The 16,270-nt window shown below is 45.1% G+C and overlaps 1 protein-coding gene across 5 annotated transcripts in view; it reads right to left on the bottom strand.

Moving 5' to 3' along the window:
* Nucleotides 1-14,682, bottom strand: part of fam189a1 (family with sequence similarity 189 member A1) — a 77,444-nt gene extending 62,762 nt beyond the window's left edge. For 4 of the 5 annotated variants that reach the window (XM_080215970.1, XM_080215972.1, XM_080215969.1 and 1 more), the window contains exon 1: nt 14,456-14,682. In XM_080215970.1, the coding sequence (XP_080072096.1) occupies nt 14,456-14,650 (195 nt within the window). In that variant the 5' untranslated portion in view covers nt 14,651-14,682. Of the gene's footprint in view, nt 1-11,157; nt 11,244-14,455 lie in introns of those variants that run through there. The other variant, XM_080215971.1, reaches the window with a different exon arrangement.
* Nucleotides 14,683-16,270: the final 1,588 nt, after the last annotated feature.

The raw sequence follows: 16,270 nt of genomic DNA on the forward strand, positions 1-16,270 counted from the left end.
TATCAAAAACCCATCAACCCGCGTCTTAAAAATACTTAGCGAGGCAGCCTCCACCACTTCAACGGGCAGAGAATTCCAGAGATTCACCACCCTTTGAGTGAAGAAGTTCTTCCTCAACTCCGTTTTAACCGCCCCCCCTCCCCCCTTTATCTTGAGGCTGTGCCCCCTAGTCCTACTGTCCTTTCTGAGCGGGAAGAGTCTCTCCACCTCTATCCTATCCATCCCATTCATCATCTTATACGTCTCAATGAGATCTCCCCTCATTCTTCTAAACTCTAACGAGTACAAGCCTAGATTATTCAGCCTCTCCTCATAGCTCAACCCCCTCAACTCCGGTATCAGCCTAGTAAACCTCCTCTGCACTCCCTCCAAGGCCAAAATATCCTTGCGTAAGTGCAGTGACCAAAACTGCACACAGTACTCCAGCTGCGGCCTCACCAATGCCCCATACAGCCGCAGCAAGACCTCCCTACTTTTATATTCAATCCCCCTCGCTATGAAGGCCAGCATCCCATTCGCCTTCCTGACGAGATGGGCCTGTGCCCACCTGTATCTCAGTGTCACACAATAACGTACTTGAACTCACTAGTACTGTATATGTGTTAAATAGTGTTCGATCTGCACCCAATAGTTACGCTTTGACAAATCTGAACCCATGTTGTGTGGTTCTCTGGGCTGAATGCAGCATTGTGCAGTCGGTTACATTCACAGTTACAGCAAACACATAGGATAAGTTTCACTGGGCTATAAATATTAAAGGAATTTGGGGAAAGCCATGCTAAAAATGGTCATTAAAATCCAGGTTTGCTGTTGATGATATTCACACTCAAAAGAAAGAGTGACTTGCATTTACATAGCACCTTTCAATATTATCCCAGGACACTGGGAGAACTCCCTTGCTCTTCTTCAAAGTGCTGCCATAGTATGTTTTACATCACTGAGGGAGCAGATGGCCATAAGTTTAAAGTCTTTTCTGAAAAATAGCACCTCCAATAGTGTGGGACTCTCACAATACTGACCCCCTGACAATGTGCGTTCCCACATTATGGACCCCCCTGACAATGTGCGTCCCACATTACTGCCCCTTTGACATTGCACTTTGCAAATGTCTAACATTTGCTTGTCAGACAAAGCAGAGAGAAAGCAGGAAAGTGGAACTGATCCACTTCAGATCAGCCATGATCTTATTGAATGGCGGGGCAGGCTCGAAGGGCTAGATGGCCTACTCCTGCTCCTATTTCTTATGTTCTTATGTAGACTGCAAAGTGCACTCCCAGTACTACTTTTCTGAAAGTGTGGTGCTCCCACAATATTGTCCCTCTGACAGTGCGGCGCTCCTGCTGCTTTGTCCCTCTGACAGTGTGGCGCTCCTGCTGCTTTGTCCCTCTGACAGTGTGGCGCTCCTGCTGCTTTGTCCCTCTGACAGTGCGGCGCTTCCACAACATTGTCCCTCTGACAGTGCAGCACTCCTTCAGCAATGCCTCTTTATCAGCATGGTACTCCAGCAGACCTGTCCTCCAATAGTGTGGCAAGAGGAGGATGGCACTCACACAGTACTGCCCTCCAACAGTGTGACACTCACACAGTACTGCCCTCTAACGGTGTGACACTCACACAGTACTGCCCTCGACAGTGTGACACTCACACAGTATTGCCCTCTAACAGTGTGACACTCACACAGTACTACCCTCCAACAGTGTGACACTCACACAGTACTGCCCTCCAACAGTGTGACACTCACACAGTACTGCCCTCTAACGGTGTGACACTCACACAGTACTGCCCTCGACAGTGTGGCACTCACACAGTACTGCCCTCTAACGGTGTGACACTCACACAGTACTGCCCTCGACAGTGTGACACTCACACAGTATTGCCCTCTAACAGTGTGACACTCACACAGTACTACCCTCCAACAGTGTGACACTCACACAGTACTGCCCTCGACAGTGTGACACTCACACAGTACTGCCCTCGACAGTGTGGCACTCACACAGTACTGCCCTCCAACAGTGTGACACTCACACAGTACTGCCCTCTAACGGTGTGACACTCACACAGTACTGCCCTCGACAGTGTGGCACTCACACAGTACTGTCCTCCAACAGTGTGGCACTCACACAGTACTGTCCTCCAACAGTGTGACACTCACACAGTACTGCCCTCCAACGGTGTGACACTCGCACAGTACCACCCTCCAACAGTGTGGCACTCACACAGTACTGCCCTCCAACAGTGTGACACTCACACAGTACTGCCCTCGACAGTGTGGCACTCACACAGTACCACCCTCCAACAGTGTGGCACTCACACAGTACTACCCTCCAACAGTGTGACACTCGCACAGTACCACCCTCCAACAGCGTGACACTCACACAGTACTGCCCTCCAACAGTGTGACACTCGCACAGTACCACCCTCCAACAGTGTGGCACTCACACAGTACTGCCCTCCAACAGTGTGACACTCACACAGTACTGCCCTCCAGCAGTGTGACACTCACACAGTACCGCCCTCCAACAGTGTGACACTCACACAGTACTGCCCTCCAACAGTGTGACACTCACACAGTACCACCCTCCAACAGTGTGGCACTCACACAGTACTGCCCTCCAACAGTGTGACACTCACACAGTACTGCCCTCCAACAGTGTGACACTCACACAGTACCACCCTCCAACAGTGTGGCACTCACACAGTACTGCCCTCCAACAGTGTGACACTCACACAGTACCACCCTCCAACAGTGTGGCACTCACACAGTACTGCCCTCCAACAGTGTGACACTCACACAGTACTACCCTCCAACAGTGTGACACTCACACAGTACCACCCTCCAACAGTGTGACACTCACACAGTACTGCCCTCTAACAGTGTGACACTCACACAGTACTGCCCTCCAACAGTGTGACACTCACACAGTACTGCCCTCCAACAGTGTGACACTCACACAGTACTACCCTCCAACAGTGTGACACTCACACAGTACTGCCCTCCAACAGTGTGACACTCACACAGTACTGCCCTCGACAGTGTGACACTCACACAGTATTGCCCTCTAACAGTGTGACACTCACACAGTACTACCCTCCAACAGTGTGACACTCACACAGTACTGCCCTCCAACAGTGTGACACTCACACAGTACTGCCCTCGACAGTGTGGCACTCACACAGTACCACCCTCCAACAGTGTGACACTCACACAGTACCACCCTCCAACAGTGTGACACTCACACAGTACTGCCCTCCAACAGTGTGGCACTCACACAGTACTGCCCTCCAACAGTGTGGCACTCACACAGTACTGCCCTCCAACAGTGTGACACTCACACAGTACTGCCCTCCAACAGTGTGACACTCACACAGTACTGCCCTCCAACAGTGTGACACTCACACAGTACTGCCCTCCAACAGTGTGACACTCACACAGTACTGCCCTCCAACAGTGTGACACTCACACAGTACTGCCCTCCAACAGTGTGACACTCACACAGTACTGCCCTCGACAGTGTGACACTCACACAGTACTGCCCTCCAACAGTGTGACACTCACACAGTACTGCCCTCCAACAGTGTGGCACTCACACAGTACTGCCCTCCAACAGTGTGACACTCACACAGTACTGCCCTCCAACAGTGTGACACTCACACAGTACTGCCCTCCAACAGTGTGACACTCACACAGTACTGCCCTCCAACAGTGTGACACTCACACAGTACTGCCCTCGACAGTGTGGCACTCACACAGTACTGCCCTCCAACAGTGTGACACTCACACAGTACTGCCCTCCAACAGTGTGACACTCACACAGTACTGCCCTCCAACAGTGTGGCACTCACACAGTACTGCCCTCCAACGGTGTGACACTCACACAGTACTGCCCTCCAACAGTGTGGCACTCACACAGTACTGCCCTCCAACAGTGTGACACTCACACAGCACTATCTTCTGAAAGGTGTGGCACTACAGTATTGCATTTGAGTCTCAGCCGAGATGTTTGTGTTCAGGTCTCAGGAGTGGGACTTGAACCCATGACCTTCTGACTCAGAGATGAAAGAGCCATCACCAAGCCATGGTTTACACAGCCTGTAATTCAGATTTTGTTGCTCAGCAAATCTTTAAGCAATTCATAGCTTCTCAGCTCCAATTATCTTTGGATTACATCATAAATTATAATGGCAGATGTTTTGTCACTAATTTGTTATATTTAACTGCATTTTTTTTGCACTGGCAGTGGTGGATGAAAGCGGATGTTTCTGCTCTCTGAACAACAGAATCTGTGATAAGTTATTGCACATATTATACAGATTGTATTTTCTGTTCATTACAATTCGATAAATCTTTTGTTATGTAATATGTATAATTTCTTTTGAATCTGACATTTGAAGTGTATGAATTATAAAGAATGTGCAGTCTTGATGTCAGGTATATTCCCAACAATGTATGACTGTGAACAACCAGTGGGATATCTGGTTCTTGCAGAATTTTCAGATAAGCCACATCAAATATCACCATAATGCTAATTGATTTATAATTTTAATTCAAAATGTCAAATGTCTATCTTGTATCAAGAGTGCTTCTGCCTCTCCTCCAACAAGCAAAACGCAGCTTTCATAAATAATCTCCCATGAACCAAATCTGGGGACAGTTTATCACTAGCTCAATCTTTAGATGCTTCCTGTCTTTGATCTGGGTGTATGTGTAAATACAGATATGTTAAACAGAATTTGCCTGTATCTGACATCTTGAAGATTTGGTCCTTGGTATGGAATTTGGCATCCTCTAATATTGTGAAATCCAAAGAAAGACATTATAAACGGCTTCGCTGGCGAGAAATTCACCATCTTATCATAATTCATAAATTATTATTCTTTTAAGTGTCCTTTGATTGACTTGAATCAAGAATAAACTGTCCAATCTTCCAAGTGAACATTGAAATCTAAGATAAATCTGTGACATATCTCTCCGATTCCCTAATATTATCCTGGAAAGCTGGAAATAGTCACCAATTAGGTCTAGCTAGGCAAGCCTATTCCCCAACACTGTTAAGTGGACTGTTTATGAACAATATACTTCTTCTGTGCACTCGTGGCCAGATATTAATCCAGCTCTTTTTAAAGGGATGGACCAATATTTAATAATGTCATGACTGTTCTAATCTTGGTTTAAAATCCACTTTCTTACCTGATTCCCCATTATCCTGATGCGCTACAGATCAAAAATGTTCTAACTCAGCCTCGAGTACATTCAATAATCCATCCTCCACAGCTTTCTGGGGTAGAGAATTGCAAAGGTTCATGAAGGAATTAATCCTGAGTTGTTGATATAAAGAACCTACTTTTCAATCTCCTTTCTAGCTCCCTAAAATCTGCTTTCATTTCCTTTCCTACCTAAGTTATTGATACTAACTTGGCTCATAACCTCTGGCTGTTCACCCTCCCCCAGATGAATTCAGTGAATCCACTCAATGTCCACTCCATTACATCTTTTATCCTGGCATCAGAGAGGGAATGTACCATCCTTGAGTCACAGCTACAGGCACAGAAACGCTTGTTTGTTCCCCTAACCACTGAATCCCCAATTACTCCTGCTCGTTCTTTCTTCTTCCTGCCCTCCTGTTTAGCAGAGCTGCCTGCAGTGCCACAAACATGGCTCTGATTGCATTCCACCGAGGAATCATCTCCCTTATCAGCATCCAAACAGAAAACTAACTGGTGAGTTGGACTCCAGGGAACTCCTCCATTCCCTGCCTAGTCCTCTTGGACTGCCTGGTGATCATCCATTCCCTTTCTACCTCCAGATTCTGAAACTGCTGTGCTGGCATCTCTCTAAACATAATATCCACAAAGCTCTCAGCCTTGCAAATGTACCACAATGACTCCAGCCACTGTTCAAACTCTGAAACCCAGAATTCAAGTTACTGCAGCTGGTACATGTCCTCTACATGTGGTCGTCTAAGACACTGGCAGTGTCATGACTTCCCACATATTACACGACACACATTCCACATGTCTGAGCTGTCCTGCCATGATTTCAATTTAGTTATTCATGATAATTTTATTTTACTTTGTTTCCTTAAACAACTTTATTTTCCCTGACCTTGACTTAATTTTATTTCTCTATTGAACAAAGAACAAAGAACATCCCAGCACGGGAAACAGGCCCTTTGGCCCAACGAGCCCGTGCCGCCGCACCTTCCCACACCTACCCTGCCCCGTGTGTATGTGAGTGGAACCCCTAATGTAGCCAGATTCAGGGGAGAATAGTGTCAATTTGGTACACCAATAAGCCTAAGAACACATCTTTGGGGTGTGGGAGGAAACCGGAGCACCCGGAGGAAACCCACGCAACCACAGGGAGAATGCGCAAACTCCCACAGACACAGGCCCAAATCCATGTATCTGCACAGCTAGCAGTGATAGTCACTGAGCTGTTGCGGTGCCCATCTGCTGGTCCAGGATTAAGCGCACACAACGACACGAAGTACTAGGCCACTCCCGGAACCTCCAAGAGCAGCCCACGCACGACCCACCGTGTGCATGCCCCTCGTTTGACAACAAGGTGGAATTGCTTGCATTTCATACTTAAATCCAAGTAATTACTTATTTTACAAAAAGGAGGCATTTTCTAATTTTCAGAAATTTGACAATCCTCCCTAACAGGAGTTTCTCCCTAACCAATACACTTACCTTTCTCCTGTAATGTCACTCTTGGACTTTTTTTTCAAACACAGCCCTATTATGCAGCTTTTAAACTCTAACTTGCAGTAGTTACACTCAGCACCAGCTGCACATGAACATGACTTTCAGAATAATCCACATGATAATGGTCTACATCATTATTTATTCTCTCTCTCTGTGATTTTTTTGTGGAACCATCCTCAACCCTCACAGCCCAAGAGAAGAAGCATCAGCTGGGCCTGCAGTTTCACTATCGTTCAGGGGGTCAAAGGAAGGGGAAAATGTCACTTAGGTGGCTCCCAATTCTTGACTTAAGTTTTGGTTCAGGGGGAATTTCACTGAGGTGGCATTTGCAAGGGCCCCGACTGGCAAGGTCTGAGTCTCCCTCCTCTCACCATAGAGGGTGAGGGTGATGCAAGATCCCAAGATTCATTTATTTAAAGTTCCCTCTGGAAGTTGGTGCCCCCATGCTGTTTCCAGGTGCACTGTATATTACTCTTCTCAGTCTGTACACCTCTCCCCCTACAAATCAAAATCAGTCTATATTCTCCCAGCAATGCAATCGAGAGGGACCCAGCAATGTGTAATTATTGTAATGAATAATCATTTGAGATTTCGGATGTGATTTTAGAGATTATGGTTTAAACCAACTCTGAAATGTTTGGGCTTGAAAACGTATTGTTGGCTTTTCCATGATGTCCATGAAAAACAAAGTATTTTCAGACTACAGATCATAGGGTCAGCTTTTACACGAGGATATGCACTCGATTAAAATGAGAAGTTCCTGAAAACACCTATCAAATGTGAACACATATAAACAATGGCGGGTTTACTATTTCCCAGAATCCCTTCCATCAATCACCACACTTAACACTTACCATCTCACACCTCAGATTGTTAAATGGAAAGGAACACATTTCAGCTTGTGCATTTTCCCAAACACATATCCACGTTCTTTACTTCCTTTAAGGCCAACACTCAAGAGTGCCATTTAAACAAGATCCCAAACATTCAACAATTGGTACTTTAACCAAGAGTATCAGGCTCACTTTAAAACAAAGCATATAAAAAAAAATGATCTGTCACAAGTGGTCAGCGTCTAACCAGTTTCAGTCAGGTATGACTGTGTGGTTGCAAAGGGTAGTGGGGAAAGTCAGAGATAGCCAAGACAAAAGGTGTGACAATCTTTGATTCACAGTTATTAATCTAGGGAGCTGGGGATTTGAGTCTCCTCACATCCTCACACCCCTCGTGCCCTGACAATTATCCACATCTCACATTATTACTTATTAATAGAAAGCATGGTTATGCTTAATTTAGATTGCAGCGAGTATTTCCTTTGTGTAATAAAGGAATAGCAAGTGTGTGGGGATTATTTCAGAGCAAAAGAAATTGGCTGAATAGCAGAGATGGCAGCAACAGGCATAGCACATCATGGCTCAGCGTGGCACAATGCAGGTAGGAAATGGCAAGGGCAAACATTTGTTATTTCCAAATAAAACTCTGATCAATGTTGCCAACGTACAACATTAAGGCAAAAAAGCATTTAGAGTATATCCACCAATGTACCTAGACAGGATTTAACTGGCACCTCTCACTGAGAGAAGTGGGTCCCAGCATAGGAATGAAAAGAGAACTTTCAAACCCTTGAGACTGTTCAGCTAGTCAGTTATATCATGGCTGATCTGTATGTTAACTCCATTTACCCTGTTTCATTCTGGAATTCTTAATACTCTTACTGTGATCGTTCTATGTTATTTTGCTATATGTTGTGTTTAAGATGGGACTGCATTAAGAGACAATGTTTATTACAGGAGTCAGTTTGGCTGGGAAAACATGCAGCAGATGTTAAGAATGCAGGATAATAACTGATTTTAGCTAGGGATGCGTTACCGTGTAGAGTTAATAGACCTTTTGTTTATTTAGGTTCTTCTGGGATTTCAGACTAGGTATGCAGCATCATGTGAGTTTTGATTAGGTTGATTGACAGGGACAGAGTCATGTGGTTAAAGGGAGGAGCTAAGTTTGAAGGAAAGAAACAGTTTCATTTTTATTCTAAACTAAGAGCAGTTACTGCCTGGACTGTCAGAAGAAAGCAGCATCTCTCTCACTTCCCAAAGGCTTTCTGAAAACTTCAAGCTTGGTAACTTCAATCAAAGCAAGTATACTTGTGTTTTGCTAATTAATTTTAAAAAGGAGCTTAGGTCTATAAGAGAAATATTGCTTGACTGGAACTCACATTGATAGCAGTTAAGAAATGTGTCTTGTCATGTTTAAGTATTGTTCAACTGTTAAATTGTAAAAGTTTAACAAATTCATTTGTTAGAATTAAACTGTGTTATTAAATAAAGTTTGATCTGATAAAAGCTTCCATTTGCCAGCAGAATCACGCCTGGAATGAAACATCTTATCCTCACACTAATGCTCAAAAAAAGAATGGTTGGGGATGAGTCTGGCTTTATAAAAACCTTCGGGTTTCTGAAATTCTGAGGAAGTTCTAAAAGAAGCAAGTTTTAGTGAGGAGCTGAAGGAAATCAGCATTAGTACAGAAATGGTTTTGGGGAAATTGAAAGTGGATTAATCTCCACATCCTGATAATCTTCAACCCAGAGTACTTAAGGAAGTGGCCCTGGAAATAGTAGATCCATTGGTGGTTATTTTCCAAATTTCCTTGGACTCTGGACCGGTTCTTGCAGATTGGAGGGTAGCTAATGTAAGCCTGCTTTTCAGAAAGGGAGGTAGAGAGAAAGAAGGGAACTTTAGACCAGTGAGCGTAATGTTGGTACTGGGGAAGTTGCTAGAGCCCATTATCAAGGATTTTCTAACTCAGCATTTGAAAAGCAGTGGTATAATCAGACAAAATCAGCATGGATTTACAACAGGGGCATCATGCTTGACGAATCTATTCAACTTTTTGGAGGATGTAACCAGTAGAGTTGACTGAGAAGAACCAGTGGATGTGGTTTATTGTTTCAGAAGGCTTCCGTCAAGGTATCACATAATAAACCACTATGTAAAGTTAAAGCACATAGGATTGTCAGTAACGTCTTGAAATGGAAAGAAAGCTGGTCAGCAAAGAGTAAGAACACAGAACATTACAGCGCAGTACAGGCCCTTTGGCCCTCGATGTTGCGCCAACCAGTGGAACCAATCTAATGACCCTCTAACCTAAGCTATTCCAATGCTATCCATATGTCTATCCAATGAGCATTTGAATGCCCTTAAAGTTGGCATAAATGAGTCTTTTTCTGATTGGCAGTCGGTAATTACTGGGATTCTGCAGGGATCTGTGCTAGGACCCCAACTGTTCACATTACATATTAATGATCTGGAAGAGAGAACTGAAAGTATTATCTCCAAATTTGCAGATGATACATGATTGGATGGGAGGGTGAGTTGTGAGGAGGATACAGAGATGCTTCGGTGTGATTTTGACAGGTTGAGTATGTGGGCATGTGTAGTAGATGCAGTTTTACGTGGAAAAATGTGAGGTTATCCACTTCTGTAGCAATAATAGGAAAAGATTATTACTTGAATGGGTACAAATTGAGAGAGATGGATACTCAGTGAGCCCTTGGAGTCCTTGTGCATCAGTCGCTGAAAATAAGCACGCACGTGTAGCAAGCAGTAAATAAGGCTAATGTTGGCCATCATAGCAAGAGGATTTGATTATAGGGGAAGGGATGTGTTGCTGCAATTATATAGGGCATTGGTGAGGCCACACCTGGAGCTGTGTGCAGTTTTGGTGTCCTTATCTGAGAAAGGATGTCCTTGCTATAAAGGAAGTACAGCAAAGGTTCACCAGGCTGATTCCTGGCTTAGCAGGTCTGTCACATGAGAAGAGTATAAGTCGGTTAGGATTATATTCACTGGAGTTTAGAAGAATGAGAGGGGATCTCATAGAAACTTATGAAATTTTAACAGGGTAGATTCCGAAAGAATGTTCCCAATGGTGGGGGAGTCTGGAACTAGGGGTTATAGTTTGAGGATAAGGAGTAAACCTTTTAGAACTGAGGTGAGGAGAAATTTCTTCACCGAGGGTAGTGAAACAAAAAAGTTATTCAAGACCTCAGCCATTTCTCCAACCCCTACCACTAAGTCCCCCTTCTCATCCTCTAAGGGTCCAACGTTCACCCTAGCCAGCCTCTTCCTTTTTATATATTTATTAAAAACTCTTGCTATCCTTTTTTATATTAAGTGCTAGCCCAGCTTCATAGTTTCTCCTACCCTTCTTTATCAACTTCTTTGTCAATCTTTGTTGACATTTAAACCTCTCCCAATCCTCTTCTCGCCCACTACTCTTAGCTACTCTAAATTCCTCCGCTTTTAATTTAACACTTTCCTTCACCTCCTTCGTTATCCACGGCTGATTACCTCTCCTCCTACGGTCCATTTTAACCATTGGAATAAATTTCTGCTGAGCACCAGGAAAGATCTCCTTAAAGATCCTCCACTGCTCCTCAGCAGACCTACCTTCCAACGCACTCCCCCAGTCAACATTCGCCAATTCTTCTCTCATCCTACCGTACTCCCCTCTGTTCAAACAAAGGACGCGTGTCCGGGAACCCACTTTCTCCTCCTAGGAAGATGTGAATAATTTGCCGGGTGTTAGCGATGGAAAGGTGGTAGGACTGGAGGGTCTCGATGACATTATTGTCACTAGAGAGGCGGTGCTCGACAGACTGGAGGGGCTGATTGTGGACAAGTCACCAGGACCGGATGGAATGCATCCGAGGGTTCTGAAAGAAATGGCAGAGGTAATAGTGGATGCCTTGGTGGTTATTTTCCAGACTGTGCCAGAAGATTGGAAAGCGGCTAATGTTACGCTGTTGTTTAAGAAGGGTGCCAGGCAAAAGGCAGGGAATTATAGGCCGGTTAGTTTAATGTCTGTTGTAGGTAAAATGTTAGAAACCGTCATCAAGGAGGAAATAGTGAGGCACCTTGAGGGGAATTGCTTGATAGAGCGGACGCAGCACGGTTTTGTTAAGGGGAAGTCGTGTCTGACAAATTTATTGGAGTTCTATGAGGATGTGTCTAGGGCGGCGGATAGAGGAGAGCCGGTGGATGTGGTCTTTCTTGATTTTCAGAAGGCCTTTGACAAGGTACCTCACAGGAGGTTATTGCAGAAGGTAAGGGGGCATGGAGTTGGGGGTAGGGTGTTAGCGTGGATAGAGGATTGGTTGTCAAATAGGAGGCAGAGAGTGGGGGTTAATGGGTGCTATTCGGATTGGCAGTTGGTGACTAGTGGAGTGCCCGAGGGGTCAGTGCTGGGGCCTCAGCTATTTACCATTTATATAGATGATCTGGAGGAGGGAACCGAGTGTAGGGTGTCGAAATTTGCTGATGACACCAAGATTGGTGGAACGGCAAATTGCGCGGAGGGTGTGGAGAGTCTGCAGAAGGATCTAGATAGGCTGGGCGAATGGGCCAGGAACTGGCAAATGGAATTTAATGTTGGCAAGTGCGAGGTGGTCCACTTTGGTAGGAATAATGTTAGGAAGGACTATTACTTACGGGGCGAAAAACTGCAGCAGGCAATGGTGCAGAGGGACCTCGGGGTCCTTGTGCATGAGTCGCAAAAACCCAGCCTGCAGGTGCAGCAGGTGGTCAGGAAGGCGAATGGGATGCTGGCCTTCATAGCGAGGGGGATTGAATATAAAAGTAGGGAGGTCTTGCTGCAGTTGTATAGGGCATTGGTGAGGCCGCAGCTGGAGTACTGTGTGCAGTTTTGGTCGCCGCACTTACGCAAGGATATTTTGGCCTTGGAGGGAGTGCATGAGGGGAGATCTCATTGAGACGTATAAGATGATGAATGGGATGGATAGGATAGAGGTGGAGAGGCTCTTCCCGCTCAGAAAGGACAGTAGGACTAGGGGGCACAGCCTCAAGATAAAGGGGGGGCGGTTTAGAATGGAGCTGAGGAGGAACTTCTTCACTCAAAGGGTGGTGAATCTCTGGAATTCTCTGCCCGTTGAAGTGGTGGAGGCTGCCTCGCTAAATATTTTTAAGACGCGGGTTGATGGGTTTTTGATAAGCGAGGGGATTAAGGGTTATGGGGAGAGGGCGGGAATGTGGAACTGAGACACGACAGATCAGCCATGATCTTATTGAATGGCGGGGCAGGCTCGAAGGGCTAGATGGCCTACTCCTGCTCCTATTTCTTATGTTCTTATGAATGTGTGGAATTCACTACCACAGAATGTAGCTGAGGCCAAAATGTCATCTGATTTCAACAAGAAATGAAATAAATTGGAGGGCTGAAGGGCCTCTTCCTGTGCTATACTTTTCTTTGTTCTATATAGTTCTAGGGGCTAAAGGGATCAAGGGATATGGGGGTAAGGGGGATCAGGGTACTGAATTCAGTGATCAACTATGATCAAAATAAATGGCAGTGCATCCTCGAAGTAACAACTCCTGCTGCTGGTTTCTATGCTTTGGTAACAACACTTACCTAACAAAATACCATCTCACCTGGTTTTGAAATTTTCAATTCAATTAAATTTTGGTTAAATTTCAGTTGGTTCCAGATTTTCACTACCCTTTAGGTGAAGGAAGTGCTTCCTGACATCATTGCTGGATGGTCTCAATAGTATAGAAGCCAAACTCCCTTGCTCTGAACTTGCCCATCATAGGAAATAGTTTCTCTCAATCTATGCCATCAAATTCTACAATCATTTTAAATATATCAATTATATCTTCCCTTAATCTTCTTTTAACAAGGGAAAACAAGCCCTGTCTGAACAACCCATCCTCATAATTTAACCCTCTAAGCCCTGTATCATTCTAGTGAACCTGCAATGCCATTGCCAATATTGTCTTCCTGAGGTGCAGTACCCAGATTACTTCAGATGGGAAATCAAAAGAGAAAATGATGGATAAACTCAGCAGGTCTGGCAGCCAGAGTTAATTAATAGAAGAACAGGGATACATTGGGGCAAAGGAGAGATTCTGCCTCACCTCTTACCCACCTCTCCAAGATACAATTTATTAAATTTCTACCATTTTTCAGTTCAGTGGAAGGGTCATTTTGACTTGAAATGTTAACTCTGTTTCCAAAGCAGGGCATTGGGCTGGAGAATTCTTCCAAAGAGCAGTACTTTGGTGAATAGTCTCCTGCACTGCATCATTCTGTGCTAGAATTTTCTCCCCTTTATAATTCAGTTCCCTGTGAAATAAAGTCCAACATTTGTCAGCCTTTTTATACTGTGCAGTAACTTTTACAGATTTCTATGGTTGGACACGTTGATCTTTCTGCTCATTCACAATTCACAGCTCTTTCAAACTCTGGAAAATATTCCATTGTCACATTCCTAAATTCAAAGGTAATCTCAGCCTTTCCAAGTTAAACACCACATGCCACCATTTTGCCCACTTGCTTAGCCCATTAACGCCCCTTTGTAAATGGGTCACTCACCTTGGTTAATCTGGCTAACCAAGATAAATTACCCACTAACGTTAAAATAACCCGACACTAACCAAGTAAGTTAACCACTCACCTAGCTTAACCTGACTCCAGCACAGGCTTACCTATCACTAACTCAGGTTAATCTGTCACTCACCTGGTTTTACCTTTCAGTAACCTGCCTTTAGCCTGTCACTAATCCAGGTTAATCTGTTACTAACCGGGGTTTACATGTCACTAAACCAGGTTAATCTGTCACTAACCTGCCTTTATCCTGACACTAACCCAGGTATAGCTGTCACAAAGCCGGGCTAACCAGTCACTAACTGGGTTAGGCTGTGGGGTGAAGCAGGTTTAAAGTGGACTCACCGAGAAGCCGGCCCAGAAGGGACACGAGTGCCGGACCCGGGCCGATGAGGTGAGCGCCAGAGCGGCGAAGCTGACGGCGACGATCAGACCACCGAGCGCCATCTGGGCGGCCCCGAGAGCCAGCATCAGGCGGCCCCGACCCCGGCGCCGCCACTCGGCGGAGCCCGGAGAGCGGGAGCGGCGGCCGCCGGGCATCGCCAGAGCGGAGAGAGCGGCAGCTGGAGCGCGCGGGCTGGGGGCGCGCTGCAGGGGAGGGGGCGCGCGCGGAGCGGGGACGCGCGAGCGGTTCCTCCTGTTGCCAAGAGCAACCGAACCGCAACTGACAGCTTCAGCATCACCCAGCCCCTGGAGCGGGACCCAGGCACCCCCTCAGGTAGCGCACCGGTTAGTGCCGCTGCCTAACAGCGCCAGGGTCCCGGGTTCGATTCCCGGCTCGGCTCACTGTCTGCATATTCTCCCCGTGACCTCTGATCATGTACAGGCTTGGCCATGGTAAATGTGTAGGTTACAGAGATAAGGGTGGGAGTGGGTCAGAGTCAATGCAGACTAGAAGGGTGCAGGGGTTCGATGGAAAAAAGTGAGTATCCCTTTAAACTGAAAATGGTTTGAAACCTAGATCAGCACAATCTTCTTATCTGTAACTTTTTGTCACTTAATAACTTACAGCTCCCTATTTAATGATAAATCCAGGAGTTTATTAGCCACATTGGAGGCAAATTATGCTTTTTGTTCACACCTTTGTAATTTCTTTAATGCTGATAAACTGTCAGTGACTTAATGTTTCACTAGGAACACTGTTAGTTGTTTTCAATCTCTTTTCTGATAACCTGTGGTCTGTTTTGGACTGAGGAGGTTTTCCACTAAATGAGCATCTTAAATCAAACTCCAGTATGTTTCTTCAAAAACTTGTTTATTTACACTAAGGCGCATTCTCCCTCCCGTACAGACTATTTCTTAGTCTCTTGCATGTGCTTACTGATGTCACATACATCATGGGTCACATCACTGTATTAATTATAATCTATAACTACTTCGCCCAGAGGTCATTCATGAATGTTGAGTTGAGGCGTCGTATCTGACTCCCGAATACACGTTGGTGCCCAGATGGCAGGGTCAACACCTGCTCTTCCCCTCCAGAGCTTAAAATGCTGAGGTCAACAGCAATTTCCCACCATCCCATGGAGATCAGTTACAGGCTTGGATCATATAGTAAATGAAATACATCATCAGAAAGACTGATATTCTATATTCCTGTAACTATTTGGATATTTGTAGGAGTTCCATGCCTATTAATCTGCATTTCATCCTCATTTATTCAGACAATTGAACATTTTTCTCATGTTGTGACATTATGAAAGCAAAATGGCTTATTGTTAAATTTTAGGATACCATGAGTCATGGCATCAGTTTCCTCCATCCTTTATTCCCAAGCTGTGCTGGAAAGACAAGGTACAGCTCCCATATCCTCTTCCCTAGCAGTTACTGATCTCACCCAGCTGTACTTTACCAACGTGGGTGGAATTTCCATATTACAAACATTCCCAGGAAATCTGGGCTCCATTCTGCATTTCAAAGACAGAAGCTTCTGGCATAAAGTGGCTCAATGTTCCACTATTCCATTAAAGGTCATAAACATTTTGGCTACTGCTTCTAATGAAAAACCACAGTTCTGTTTGAATTGCTGATTTCTCATTACAATAGTTTGCACACTACACACAATGTGCATGAGCTGTATATGGAATTTAATCCACAGGAGCATATCCTTATGCAAACTGTCCATCTGAATATTGGTCCAATTCAGAAATCCCTCTGGGA

This window comes from Carcharhinus amblyrhynchos, chromosome 32 (genome assembly GCF_965287045.1).
Source record: "Carcharhinus amblyrhynchos chromosome 32, sCarAmb.v2.hapA, whole genome shotgun sequence".
Taxonomy (NCBI): Eukaryota; Metazoa; Chordata; class Chondrichthyes; order Carcharhiniformes; family Carcharhinidae; genus Carcharhinus; species Carcharhinus amblyrhynchos.